The sequence below is a fragment of the Convolutriloba macropyga genome, chromosome 8, assembly GCF_964194025.1.
Source record: "Convolutriloba macropyga chromosome 8, txConMacr16.3, whole genome shotgun sequence".
In the NCBI taxonomy this organism is placed as follows: Eukaryota; Metazoa; Xenacoelomorpha; order Acoela; family Convolutidae; genus Convolutriloba; species Convolutriloba macropyga.
In genome coordinates, this window is record NC_134475.1 from 51,945,727 (window position 1) to 51,961,025 (window position 15,299).

Here is a 15,299-nt window from a genome sequence, read left to right on the forward strand (position 1 = left end):
AGCATGATTGGGATTGAAATATCAGAAGATATTGAAAAAAAAAAAGATTTTTGTACAAAAGAATTTTTTAATTCCGATTTATTTTGATGGCATTTCGTAGTTGAACATACTTCTGTTTCTTAGAGAGAGGCTACAGGGGCTACTATCAATACCGATAAGCATTAGAGAGAGGTAACTAATACTTATAGGAACGACGTTCAAATAGCGGTCATCTGAAATTGGGCTTTATGGGTTTCTCCCGATTCTATTTCTGACTTCAATTTTTATACTGACTCTGTTCATTTTTAATTGCTTTGCTGAGCAACTGATGTTCAAAATCACTATTAGCAGAATGAGAGAAGAGAGAAACTAGCCTAGAGAAGTCAAAAAGATTTCACGCAAAATGTTGAAAAGGCTGCAAAATGAGGAAAAGCGAAACATTTTTTTATTCGACGAAGTAAAAAAAAATAGGAGCGCTATAATGGCCGGCTGAGAAGATGAGGACGGCTATTAATAATCTAATATACTCATTAATTCACGCACAAGCCCATAAAAGCATGAAAAGGGTCTATTTAGAAAAATGACAAATGCTTAAGAAAACTGAAAAGTGCAAAATTTACAAATGTTTAAAAACTGAAGAACCAAAAATTAAAGTAGAATCAAAAACACATTTTTGTTACCTGAGTTCTGTCATGTAAACCATCTGCAAGACTTAGAAACGTTTCTTTGGTCAGTAAAGACCATTAAACTCGTTAAAAGAAACAATTGCAAATTTCAAAAAACTTGCTTAAAATTGTCATTAATATCCTCAGAGCCAATCTATTGTCTCTCCAGAGACTATCCAGAATCTCTAATTCAAGCCTTGAATAATTTCACTGGCCCATAAAGGTCAATAAACTTGGAACAAAATAACGTCCAGAAAAATTGAAAACCACAAATTTTTAAATTTTATCAAAAAAATGCTAACACTCGTCTGAATTAAATATTGATAACCACTACATTACCTCTAGCGACTTTGCAATTACTTATTATCAAACCCTGGAGGATGTTCCTAGGCCTCTGGTACCCGAAAAAAACAAAATTCAACCATTTTCAAAAAAACAATAAAATTTCAAAAACATAAAAAAAATTACAGGTTTTCGAGAAAAAAAATGGCTAAAATGCGTTACATTAAAAAATTGAAAACAAGTCCATTGCCACAAAAGATCCCGCAGTAACATATTAGCAAGCCCAATAAGAGGTTCCTCGGCCCTTGAGGGTAGAGAAACCTAAGAAAACGACAAAAATCTTCAAAAACTTGAAAACTGCAAATTTTAAAAAAAAACTACTAAAATTTGTAATATTAAAAATGTTGAAAACCATTGCATTGCCAAAAAAAATTTTCAACCTATTATGAAAACCTTTTAGAGGTTTCCTGGCGTCTGGGGCTGAAAAAATTAAATAAGGACAATGAAATATAAAAATGAAAAAAACATTTCTATTACGACTAGAAACTGAGCAGTACCTATTATCAAACGCTAGAGGAGGTATATGAGCCCTTGATTCTAGAGAAACCTACCAAAAGATTTTTAAGTTTTATAAAAAAAACAACAGATAAAATTCGAGGTATTAATTAAAAACTTTTCTATTGCCACTATAAACTACGCAATAGCATACTAACAAACCCTATAGGTTTCTTGGACCTTGAGGCTGGAAAACCTAAAAAAAACTTTAAAAAATTTTCGAACACTTGACAAAAAATTGCTAAAATTTCTGATATTAAAATATTGAAAAACATTTCAAAAAATAACAAAAATTTACGAAAAAATTGTAAAAATTAGAATAAATTTGCGTGTTTATATTTGAAGTACCAAAACATATAGCTTTTAAAAGGCCCATAAAAAGTAATAATGTCTTGCAAAAGACCTTTATCAACTTTTACAAACCTCAATTTTAGACTGGTCCAACAAAAAATCGCAAAATTAAAAAAAGCGAAAAATTGCAACATTTTGGGGTCGAAAACTCCAATAAAAATGACCTTTCAACCTTGAATCACGGCCTTCCAAGTAAGTTCACCACACAAAGTACTTGAAGGATTACTAAATAAGGCTAAAGGCCTTTAATGAAACTTAATGCCCGCTGGGCGCTACCTGTTTATCCCGTTTTAAAGGACGAATGGGTCAGACGAAAAATCGGTCAGGCGAAAAATCGCAAAAAAACATACCCGGCAGATTGCCGGAAAATAGCCGCCGTTGATTCCAATAAGCATGATTGGGATTGAAATAACAGAAGATATTGAAATAAAGATTTTTGTACAAAAACATTTTTTAAAGTCCGATTTATTTTGATGGCATTTCGTAGTTGAACATACTTCTGTTTCTTAGAGAGAGGCTACATGGGCTACTATCAATAACAATAAGCATTAGAGATGGTAAATAAGACTTATAGGAACCACGTTCAAATAGCGGGCATCTAAAATTGGGCTTTATGGGTTTATCCCGTTTCTATTTCTGACATCCATTTTTGTACTAACTCTGTTCATTTTGAATTGCTTTGCTGAGCAACTGATGTTCAAAATCACTTTTAGCAGAATGAGAGAAGAGAGAAACTAGCCTAGAGAAGTCAAAAAGATCTCGCAAAATGTTGAAAAGGCGGCAAAATGAGGTAAAGCGAAACATTTTTTTATTCGACGAAGTAAAAAAAAATAGGAGCGCTATAATAGCCGGCTGAGATGATGAGGGCGGCTATTAACCAACAGGACTAATATAATTGCTACAAAATTCGCCTGAGAACAATTAAGTATAATAGCTACAAACTTCGTTTGAGAGCAATCGAACATTCACTCTTATCGTTTAATTTTGAGTTCGACCAACATCCCAAAATCCGTCAATAACATTCACACAGTAATCTTATACCTAATCGACAGCTTCGGTAGCCAAACCGTTCAGCCGGAGCCTAGTGTACAGCCCTTAGGACACCGCACAACTGAAACATTTAAAATTGTTGATATTAATATCTTCAGAAACATTTCATTGTCTCCAAAACTATCCAGTAACTCAGTTCCAAGCGCAAAAAATTTTCACGTGAAGTTACCTATTATCAAACCCCAGAGGAGATTCCTACCCCCTTGGGCTGGAAAACTCAAAAATGTCAAATATTTCCGAAAAGAAAAATTGGAGAAATTATCGTTTTGCATGTTTGCAGTACCAAAACATAGCTCACAAAATGTTCATAAAAAGTAGTTGTCTTGCACTTTATCAACTTTGACAAATGGTTAAATACGAGCCAAACAGAAGGCAGAAACTAATCCAAACACAAACTAATTCAAAATTAAAGATAGGTGCTAAAATTTCAGAGCTTCTGTAATGCTAACATCTATTCATTAACATCTTTAAGCTTCATAAAAGTTTCGTTGTCCCCTAAACTTGTGATGTTCAGATCCTCAAAAACTTAACTGGCTCAATGAAAATTATTCATTAACCCAAATTTAAGCCTGATATTTGTTTCACTAGTCACTAAAAGTAGATAAAACCTCAAAAAATTTTAAAATAGCAAAATTAGGGAAAATTAAAATTTGCAAAAATTTAAGATCCATGCTTTGCCTCTGGTGTAAAAATTGACATAAAGAACAAAAATAAGATGAAAACATTAGTATAAAATGATTTCGCAACGCATAATAGGCATATCAACTATGACTTACATTTAACATATGGGGCTACTATCAATGCCAATAAGCATTAGAGAGAGGTAACTAATACTTATAGGAACGACGTTCAAATAGCGGGCATCTAAAATTGGGCTTTATGGGTTTTCCCGTTTCTATTTCTGACTTCAATTTTTTATACCGACTCTGTTCATTTCGAATTGCTTTGCTTAGCAACTGATGTTCAAATTCACTTTTAGCAGAATGAGAAAAGAGAGAAACTAGCCTAGAGAAGTCAAAAAGATTTCACGCAAAATGTTGAAAAGGCGGCAAAATGAGGTAAAGCGACGAAGTAAAAAAAAAAATAGGAGCGCTATAATAGCCGGCTGAGAAGATGAGGTAAAGCGAAACATTTTTTGTTCGACGAAGTAAAAAAAACATAGCAGGACAAGTCCTGACGTACAATTCAAAGAATTTTCATTGACTAAACAGAAAAACTAGACCTAGAATGGTCTGTGAGTGAATTCAGAAAACCATTTTAAAAAAATCAGAACAAAAAAATAAGAAACAGAAAATCAATATCAAACTGCCGCATGTGAACGAAAAAACCCCTAGCGAGAAATGAAAATTTAATTCACACAAAAACTAGGCCTAGAATGAGCTGTGAATGGATTGGGAAAACCAGTTAGAAAAAAATCCGAACCAAAAAATCAAAAAAACAGTAAAAATCAGAGTGAAATTGCCGCATGTGAAAAAACCACTACCGAGAAACCGAATTTTTGTTCAAACAACGTTTTCTAACTCTACTTTAAAATTAGAGCAAAAAAATTCACGCCACAAAACCACTCGCTTTTTCGCTCCATTTACTGTTTCGGCGTGACCAAAATCACTACCCCAATTTGACTTCAAAAATCATGAAAATGTGTGAACAGATCTTAAAAACATACCCGGCAGATTGCCGGAAAATAGCCGCCATTGATTCCAATAATCATGATTGGGATTGAAATAACAGAAGATATTGAAAAAAAAAGATTTTTGTACAAAAACATTTTTTTAAGTCCGATTTTTTTTGATGGCATTTCGTAGTTGAACATACTTCTGTTTCTTAGAGAGAGGCTACAGGGGCTACTATCAATAACAATAAGCATTAGAGATGGTTAATAAAACTTAACGTTCAAAAAGCGGGCATCTAAAATTGGGCTTTATGGGTTTATCCCGTTTCTATTTCTGACATCCATTTTTGTATTAACTCTGTTCATTTTGAAATTGCTTTGCTGAGCAACTGATGTTCAAAATCACTTTTAGCAGAATGAGAGAAGAGAGAAACTAGCCTAGAGAAGTCAAAAAGATTTCACGCAAAATGTTGAAAAGGCGGCAAAATGAGGTAAAGCGACGAAGTAAAAAAAAATAGGAGCGCTATAATAGCCGGCTGAGAAGATGAGGGCGGCTATTAAAAAAGACAGCGCCCCAATACAATTCAAATTCTTTGAATTGTAAAATATAGGAGCGCTATAATAGCCGTATGAGAAGATGAGGGCGGCTATTAACAAGTAAACATTGCTACGTTCAGGGCTCACGTTCAGGACCTTTTCACCTTCAATTTAGGCCTTACAGCAATTTCAGCATATTAAAAACCTGAAAGTCTACTAAAGCCGACTGAGCTCCTCAACTGAAACTTAATGCCTGCCGAGCTTTATCTGTTTATCCCATTTCAAAACTCAAAGTCATGAAAAAGGTTTGATAACATCTTACAAAAAAAAAACAGAGCACCAATACAATCTAAATTCTTTGCATTGTAAAAAAGGAGCGCTATAATAGCCGGCTGAGATGAGGGCTCTTAAAAACCCTCTTTGAAAATGCCGCTCGTGATAAAAAAAAATTGCTCGTTTAGCGAGAATTTTTCACACCTACTTTTCTCGCTCCCTCTCTCAAATTTACGGAATGAACAGAAAACCACTCTTTCTTGGTGCTCTTCAGGTTTCTTCAGAAAATTGTCCTTAAAATTTTTTCAACCTATTCACTTCCTGTTTCAAATACACTCCAGCAAAATTACCGATAAAGAGACGCTCCACCAACGCACCTCTTCGAGTCTTCAATATCTAATCAACACCACTCAATCAACCCAATCTTAACAGCCCTTATTTACCCAAAGAGCGAATTTAAATTTTCAGTAAGTTCTTACTGAAAGATTCTATGTTCTTACACGTGTTTTTATTCAACCCATCTGTCAAGCTAGAACGTAAAGCTCTGAGCACAAACCTTTGGCCCATTTCGGCAATACTACGTGATGCAGTCTGGCTCCGTCTTCTCTTACGCCAAAGTCAAGTTTCCGAGTGTTCAGAAGGAACTCACCATCTCCGTCAAAGAACTCCGGTATCAGCTGAAGAACAGACAGACAAAAATCAGTACACTATCCAGTCTCAAACAGATCTGGTATCTCTTTCCATTGAATCTGACGATGAATTCAACAGATGTCCATACACTTCTTTACCAAGAATTCGAAGTCACTTTTTCCAACAACTGTTGTTAAAACTCGGGTTTTTCATAATATGTTTGAATTATTGATAATGTTTGGCACTGTGCTAATTTCCGGTATTTCCATTATGCTATGCCTGCAGCGGGTTGAGCAGGATTGGGTGTAGAAGAAGGGGTCCAAAACCTGCCGAAAACTCGGTCCAGCGAAAAGAAGAACGCATGACTATTATAATTGCTTCAAACTTCGTTTAAGAAAAATTAAAAATGGCAAAACGAGACCAACAGGATTGAAAACATACCCGACAGATTGCCGGAAAACAGCCGCCGTTGATTCCAATAAGCATGATTGGGATTGAACGAATAGAAGATATTGAAAAAAAAAGATTTTTGTACAAAAGAATTTTTTAAGTCCGATTTATTTTGATGGCATTTCGTAGTTGAACATACTTCTGTTTCATAGAGAGAGGCTACAGGGGCTACTATCAATGCCAATAAGCATTAGAGAGAGGTAACTAATACTTATAGGAACGACGTTCAAATAGCGGGCATCTAAAATTGGGCTTTATGGGTTTATCCCGTTTCTATTTCTGACATCCATTTTTGTACTAACTCTGTTCATTTTGAATTGCTTTGCTGAGCAACTGATGTTCAAAATCACTTTTAGCAGAATGAGAGAAGAGAGAAACTAGCCTAGAGAAGTCAAAAAGATTTCACGCAAAATGTCGAAAAAGCGGCAAAATGGTAAAGCGAAAAAAAGTTCGACGAAGTAAAAAAAAACATAATAGCCGGAAGAATTCCGGAAACGACTCGAAGCAGAAAATTGCCCATACTTAATACTAAGCAACTAGAAGAACTATTGTGAACCCTAAACCTCCACAAATACCATAAAAGAATTAAGGAAAAAAGAAACGGCATTCAAAAACAAATTGAAAGAAAAAACTATAAAAACTTAATGAGTTTTTTTAATAGTGCAAGGAAACATAACGCCGAATAAGGTTCCTTTGCAATTAGAGCAATGAAAAGGCCGAGCCAATCAAAAATGGGCAAGTCATAATAGGGTGGGTAAAAAACTTGTCTAAGATTAAAAAAAAGAAAAACTGCAAAAAAATAAAAAAAAAATTAAAATTTCTCAATTTTTGTGTCAATTTTCCTAAGAAAAAAATGATTTATACCAACAAAACTTTAATTAATTGGTATCTGAAGATTCCTTAAGGAACAAGCTTCTATTCAAATCCCGCTTAAAGCAGTAAAACAAAAAAAACAGGTAAAAAATCATTAAATTTCGTCTAAAAACCAGCAAAACTGATCAAAAACCTCCAAATTAGCATTAAAAATCAAATTAACTACCGGAAACCTTCAATACTATCAAAAGAAACCTGAAACTAATACAATATCATAATCAAACCTCATAACCATGAAAAGTTGCAAAAAACTGCTTTTAAAAGCCGCACGTGAACAAAAAAAATTCGCTCGCTTGGAGAAAATTTTTTTCACACATCAATTTCTCGCTCTCTCAAAAACATAGCCGGCAGATTGCCGGAATAGCTGCGAAGGAATAGACCTGCGTGCTATATAATAGAGATAGAAACAGATACAGATCTAAATTGAAAAAAAAATTGACTCCTCTCAAAAAAACGAGGTAAAAAAAATTCAGCGATAAATTAATAAAGCTAGTTAATTCGCAGAAGCCTCTTATTAGGGACCTTTACTGCACAAATGAGTTTCCTTTGACCTTAAACAAATTCACACTAAACTTAAGTTTTAAAGTGCAAAAGTCATTTTATTGAGTGAGGTAAGTCACGTATGATCAAAATCTAATCACGCAAATAACCTAAAAACTTTTGCTAAAGCGAGTGAGAAATGACGTCACGCGCGCAAATGCCGTTAGTGAGAGGAAGAAATCATTCAGAAAATTTGACTTTTTCAGCTTTGCTGTGTGAACAAATGTAAAACGAAAAAAGAGCGTCAGACGACGAAACAAAAAAAAACCAAGAGCACCGCAATATAGCTTCGCTCAGCTTACAGCTTCGCAGCTATAACAAGAAAACATAACAGGACAAGTCCTGACGTACAATTCAAAGAATTTTCATTGACTAAGCAGAAAACTAGACCTAGAACGGACTATGAATGGATTGGGAAAACCATTTATAAATAAAATGCAATCCAAAAAATCGAAACAGTAAATATCAAAGTGAAATTGCCGCATCTGAACAAAAAACCACTAGCGAGAAAGCGAGTTTTGTTAAAACACTGCTTTCTTTCTACTTTAAATTTCCCTTTTTCGCTCCAATTCTTGTTCCAGCGTGACCAAAATCACTACTCCAATTTGACTTTAAAAATCATAAAAATGTGTGAACAGATCTTAAAAAAAGACAGCGCCCCAATACAATTCAAATTCTTTGAATTGTAAAATATTAAGAGCACCGGAATATAGCTTTGCTCAGTTGACAGCTTCGTAGCTATAAAAAGTTAGTAATGCTTTCCGATTGGCTGATTTCTCCTAAATGCATCCAACAAATTTTTCATGATTTGAAATCGGATGTAAACATTAACTTGAATATGCTCAGAAATCGCGTTTGGTCACATGCCTCATAAAAAGGAAGCTAGAAGTAATCTAAACGGATTTAGGTTAATTGAAAGCTTAAAGTTAGTATTTTTTTTAAATATTCTCAGTCAATCAAATTCGTTCAAAATCTGTGTTTTGATCCGTCGATTTGTTGAGACGTCACCCTTTTGAGCAAACAATGATAATTGCGGCCCATGTCATGCTCCAGCGTTCCGTGGGAGTTGATATGAATCTATCACAACCGAAATAGTGATCAGCGTGCCATGGTCGCTTTGGAAATCATTTCCCGTAGCATTTAATTTATAATTAATTGCTATTTGCAGTACCGGCACTCTTAAACGTCCTCATAGTTGTACGTAATCGCACAAGCTTGTCCTAGGCGCTTAGAAGATCACTTCGGCTAGCATTTTAATACACATTTTATAGTATGCAGCCAAAATAAATTACAGTTCAAACCTTGATCTGCAATATTGTAGGAAAATAATTTCGAAACCATTTTTGACTTGACCAATTGCTAATAAAAGTAATTTGTTCAAACATACTTTAACTATCTTGTTATAAATGTTAATTTTTCAAAAAAACATAGCCGGCAGATTGCCGGAATAGCTGCCAAAGAATAGACTTGCGTGCCATATAATAGAGATAGAAACAGATACAGATCTAAATTGAAAAAAAAATCGACGCCACTCAAAAAACTAGGCTAAAAAACATTCAGCGATAAATCAATAAAGGTTGTTAAAATACATTCCACAGAACCCTCTTATTAGGGACCTTTACTACACAAATGAGTTCCTTTGACCTTAAACAAAATCAAATTAAACCTAAGTTTTAAAGTGCAAAAGTCATTTTATTGAGTGAGGTAAGTCACGTATAATCAAAATCTAATCACGCAAATAACCTAAAAACTTTCGCTAAAGCGAGTGAGAAATGACGCCACGCGCGCAAATGCCGCTAGTGAGAGGAAGAAGTCATTCAGAAAATTTGACTTTTTCAGCTTTGTTGTGTGAACAAATGTAAAACGAAAAAAGAGCGTCAGACGACGAAACAAAAAAAACATAGCCGGAAGAATTCCGGAAGCGACTCGAAGCGTAAAAACTTGACAAAAAACCTAATTGCAGCTGAAACCATTACCTTTTTTAATAAACCATAAACTCATTACCCCCCCCCCCCCCCCCCCCCCCCGGTCTGATCTAAAAATTGGTGAAATTTAAACCACTGTCACCAAGAGAAACAAAATGCCGCAAAAATATTTATTATTGAAAACGTTTGGTAAGGATAAGTGCAAAATAATTAGGATAGTCAAAACACTGATAGTCTCAAAAAGCTGACAGGGCTATCAATTGCCCTCAAATAGTTCATGATTCTAATCTCAAAAAGATCGCTAAAGCAAACGGCAGATAATAATAACTTAGAAACTAAATTAAATTTTTCAAAAAAAATATGCTCAAAGTTAAGAGTCAGAAAACTACTAGTTAGATTTCTCATCACTGCAATTAAGACAAAAACAAAATATACCTTTTTCTTCTTGTATATATGCTAGACAACATCATTTCAAACTAATTCAAAAATTAAAATAATCATAGAAAATCAACCGAGTAATATTTAAAGGCAAAAAAAAGTTTAAGAACAATACCAAGCTCGGAAAAAAATACTATAAAAAATAATAAGTAGCAATTCTGGAAAAGGCTTTCTAGTAAAAACTTAGTACTGCCTTATGTTGAATGCAATCAATTGCAACCCAAAGAAATGACGAAAATCTAAGAAAAAGCCTAAACCATTCAATTTGTTAATAACTGAAAAAAAATAAAACCAGTATAAATGTAGGTGCCAGGACAGAGCTAGAATGATACAAGCTATAATGTGAAAAAAATGGACACAATGTAAGGAACACCGTAACAAAGACTAATTCTTGATTTTTGAATGTTCAAATCAAAGTTTAAAAGTTTTGAAAGTTTAAAAATCAAAGTTAAAAAAACAAGAAAAACTAACACCATTTCATTTTTCATTATTCGAGACATAGAAAAAACAACGATACATCCGAGACCAAAAATCTATCCTCCTGAACAGATCAAAAAAAAGAAAAAGCAGAAATCAAACATACGAAACATTGAAACATTTTGAAAAAAAAAGGTTAAAAAATTTTTAGGACTGCATTTATAAAAAAAAAACTTAAATAATTTTCAAAAATTCAACGCTAAAAAATTATTGACGTTGTTATTGAAACGAAATTAAAGCCCCTCATGTTACACAAAAAGAATATTTCTAGTAACTAAAACCAAAATACAGACAAAAAACTGAGAAAAATAGGAAAAAAACTACAAAAATCGGATTAGCATATGTACAATTTTATAAAACAAAATTACATCGAGGTAAAAAGAGGATTCGAGTATATGAATTGTCAAGGGGAAGTTGTCATATTGACTGATTTTTGACAAAAAGACGGCTAAACAATCCAAAAATGAAGAAAATAATAGGAAAAAAGCCAAAAATTAGTTAAAAAATCAAGAAATTTATGCCAATTTTGAACTTGAAACGCGTTTTCAGGCTCTCCAAAACACTGCGCTATTAATTTCCAAGGTTTACATTTCAATATAGCATTGAATAAAAATCATTTCTACAAAAAAACCAAATTACAAGCAAAAAAATGGGCCACTTAGACGAAAAAACGGCTAAAAACGGTTATCTATATGTGCCATTCAGTCAAAAACTACTTTTCAAAGTCAAAAAGTCATTCACTAAACGCAGCGCATGATCAAAAAACTTCTCTCGCTCAGAAAAAATTAGTTCACACGGCAATTTTTCTCACTTTCGCTTTTAGGTCAAAACAGCGTCTGAACGAATAGTACTTCCGGTAAAAAAAAAAACCTTAAGAAAACCAATACTCCTCTTCGAGTCGTAAAAAACCAAGAGCACCGCAATATAACTACGCTCAGCCTACAGCTTCGCAGCTATAAACAGCGGTATGAACAAAAACCACTCTCTTTTCGCTCCGCTCTTCACTTTTGTTCAGCGCCAAAATCACTCCAAATTTTTTCACGCGTTTCATTTCCCTCTTCAAAAATCACTCCAATAAAATTGATTAAAAAAAAGGACTTCTCCAATACTCCTCTTCGAGTCGTAAAAAGGACTTCTCCAATACTCCTCTTCGAGTCGTAAAAAAATAGGAGCGCTATAATAGCCGGCTGAGAAGATGAGGGCGGCTATTAATAATTGCTACAAACTTTATTTGAGAGCAGCCAAAAACCAATTTTCATTTTTAATGGTCAACGAATTAAATCGTTATTTTGTCAAAGCGTTCAGATGAGTTTCTAATTTTTGCTTTTATAAGATTTTTTTAGCTGGGTTTGGTCTATATACGCTGATCAATACCATGCAGTTATACTTCTTGTTACTATATGGCAGTAATGTTCACCTCTTTGAAGTCGTGTGGACAGTAATTGACATTATTCCAGAGTTCTGGGATGGAGTGGAATGTTCTGTCCGGCTGGTCCAACTGTCCATTCTGCAGACACAAGACACATTCTGGCACCAACCTCACCAAATAGAAAAGTACGAAGGCGGGAGCAGAGTAGTGAGTGCCGTAGAGAAACTTTGGATCGCCCATCTGCTCGTATCTCTCCTGATAAATAGTACCATTTGAACTACGCATTTAACCTATCCCCAAATAAACGGATATCTACTTCAACACTTTGATCAAAACTTGTCAATAATACTAAAACTAAAATTTTTCATAACTTCAATATTAAGCAAAAATTTTCTATAAGCAAGCTTGTTAGACATTAACTGGACATAAAAAGCTGTGAAAAAGTGAAAACGGAGGACGATCAAATACCAGATTTAATATGACCACAAAAATCTCTCGTTTCCAAACCAGAATAAAAACACTTAGAACATATTTCAAAATATTCTACATTCACAAGTAGATAATGAGAGCTTCGCTAGACTTTCAAAGGTCTCTCAAAAGAAGTCAAAGGTAAGCTTACCGTAATGGAACAAAACCTTTATTAAACATCAACTCCAAGAAAAGGCCCGACTGGGTCACAACAAATATTGCTGAAAAATATTGAGTTCTCCTAGTCCCATTTCAAATAGAAGATGAAAAATAACTTACTCTTAAATTGGCAAGACGATCAGCATTTAAAGCCCCTACTGGCTTGCTGAGATCTCTATAACTGCATGGATTGCTCAAGTCTGAAACACAGTAATCTTTTTCCTGGCTATAACATTTGATTTGACTTGAAAGTTGGACGGTACCTAGTTCCTCAGAGTTGTAGTCAGCGATGATCCATGGGAATACTGGGTACTGATGAATGTCGTTTATGCTGCGATCAGCTGCCCTGCAAACACTTGATTCGTTTTTTAAACACAAAATATTATCGGACGCGTTAATGCATGATCACTTTCCAAAATGACTGATTAAAATAACCTGCTTGTCTCGCGAAATGGCAGTTAATGCGTGCTTTAGAACGATAGTGCATTCAAAATAAGATACAGAGTGAGTGTTAGTTTTAAAGAGCACGTACGGTAGTCACTTTAAATTCTTGTTTTGATCATTATTAATAATTAAATAAAATTTGGAAACATAGCCGACTAAAGTCGGAGAGAATTGCTCTCAAACGACCGGAAAGCGGTTGTCTTCGTCAGTAGCTAGCTATGGTTTAGGGAGTCTAGCTTTAGCTTAATTGACCTTAATTGAAGGGGCGTGAGGTGAGCGCAGAGGGGATGTACCGGGGGGGGGGTGGCAACGATGCGAGGGGGTCTTTGGCTGCACGGGGCCCTTATGGCCTAAACAATGTGCTGGGGTGGGTATTTGGGGGTGCTGATGGGGGGTGCGGCTCTGAGAACCACCGCCCTTCACACCGTGAGTATAAGTCTCCAAAACAGTTCCTGTGAATCGCACACTTGGAGACTAGTGAGCTTAAAGGCTCTAAGAGAACTTAATGTCCGCTGGGCGCCACCTGTTCATCCCGTTTTTGAGGACGAAAAGTCAAATGGGTCAAACGAAAAATCGCTAAAGCGAAAAATCGCACAAGACCAACAGCACTAATATAATTGCTACAAACTTCGTTTGAGAGCAATTAAACATACCCGGCAGATTGCCGGAAAATAGCCGCCGTTGATTCCAATAAGCATGATTGGGATTGAAATAACAGAAGATATTGAAAAAAAAAAGAAAGATTTTTGTACAAAAACATTTTTTTAAGTCCGATTTATTTTGATGGCATTTCGTAGTTGAACATACTTCTGTTTCTTAGAGAGAGGCTACAGGGACTCCTATCAATAACAACAAGCATTAGAGATGGTAAATAAGACTTATAGGAACGACGTTCAAATAGCGGGCATCTAAAATTGGGATTTATGGGTTTATCCCGTTTCTATTTCTGACATCCATTTTTGTACTAACTCTGTTCATTTTGAATTGCTTTGCTGAGCAACTGATGTTCAAAATCACTTTTAGCAGAATGAGAGAAGAGAGAAACTAGCCTAGAGAAGTCTAAAAGATTTCACGCAAAATGTTGAAAAGACGGCAAAATGAGGTAAAGCGAAACATTTTTTTATTCGACGAAGTAAAAAAACATAGCAGGACAAGTCCTGAAATACAATTCAAAGAATTTAACAAAAAATTCGGACGTACTCTACCTGATCAGCAGATCAATTGAACAATGCCAGCCAGAACACGAACAAACTCATCTCAAAAAATTGAGAAATTGAAATCAAAACTAAACAAAAATATACTCATTGCTAAAACTCTCGAAGCTTTAAAACCAAAAGCAGAATTTTTCCCATTAAAAATACCTCATTTCAAACATATGTTCCAAACCAATTATTGTTTCTGAAATCGGTCCAGTATTATATCTGCAAGACCTGAAAATAAGCATCGGCCCTTGAAGATCGATTAACTCGAAAATGAACAAAAAACTTCTTACAAAAATCAATTAGAACAAAAATCAATTACAAATTATAAGGAAATGTTACTAAAAATCTTGATATAAATATCTTCAGAATCATTTCCGTGTCTCTAGAGGCTATCCAGTAGCCCAAATCCAAGCTTTAAAAACTCATTGGCTCATAGATCAATAGGCAAAAACTTTTAGAAAAAATTTCAAACTTCAAAAAATATAATTTCGTTCTTATTAAATGTTGAAAGCCATTCAATTGCCCCCTAGCAACTATTTAATAGCAAACTATCAAACCCTGGATGAGGTTACCTGGCTACTGAGGCAAGAAAAAAATAAATAAAATACAAATGTTTTGAATAAAAGTCGAAAGGATAAAATGTTGAAAACAAATTCATTGAAACTAAAAATCATACAGTGAATTTTTATCAGAACTTGGAATATGTTTTCTCGCACTTGAGTATGGACGAATATCAAAAACTCACAAAAACTTTAGGAAGCCTTAAAAAAATTGCAGATTTATCAAAAAACGCTAAAATTCGAGACACTAAAATGTTAAAAACCAGTCCATTGTTACTAGAAACTATGCAGTGCCTTTTAACAAACCTCAAAGGAGATTGCTTTGAAATTCCTGGTCTCTGAAGCTGGAAAAACTGAAAAAATGACGAACATTTTCAAAACCTGAAAAAATTGCGAATTTTGTCAAAAAAAAAATGCTAAAAATTATGATATTCAAAAGTTGAAACCTATTCCATGGCAA

General features: G+C 34.5%; 1 protein-coding gene across 1 annotated transcript in view; it reads right to left on the minus strand.

The window, feature by feature from the left end:
- LOC142344819 (uncharacterized) overlaps positions 1 to 15,299 on the minus strand; it is a 166,613-nt gene that overhangs the window by 78,293 nt on the left and 73,021 nt on the right. Inside the window, exons 8-11 of the mRNA XM_075396798.1 lie at positions 12,897 to 12,979; positions 12,754 to 12,833; positions 12,055 to 12,261; positions 5,861 to 5,981 (exon numbers count right to left, since the gene is read on the minus strand). Of these exons, the coding sequence (XP_075252913.1) occupies positions 5,861 to 5,981; positions 12,055 to 12,261; positions 12,754 to 12,833; positions 12,897 to 12,979 (491 nt within the window). The remainder of the gene's footprint in view (positions 1 to 5,860; positions 5,982 to 12,054; positions 12,262 to 12,753; positions 12,834 to 12,896; positions 12,980 to 15,299) is intronic.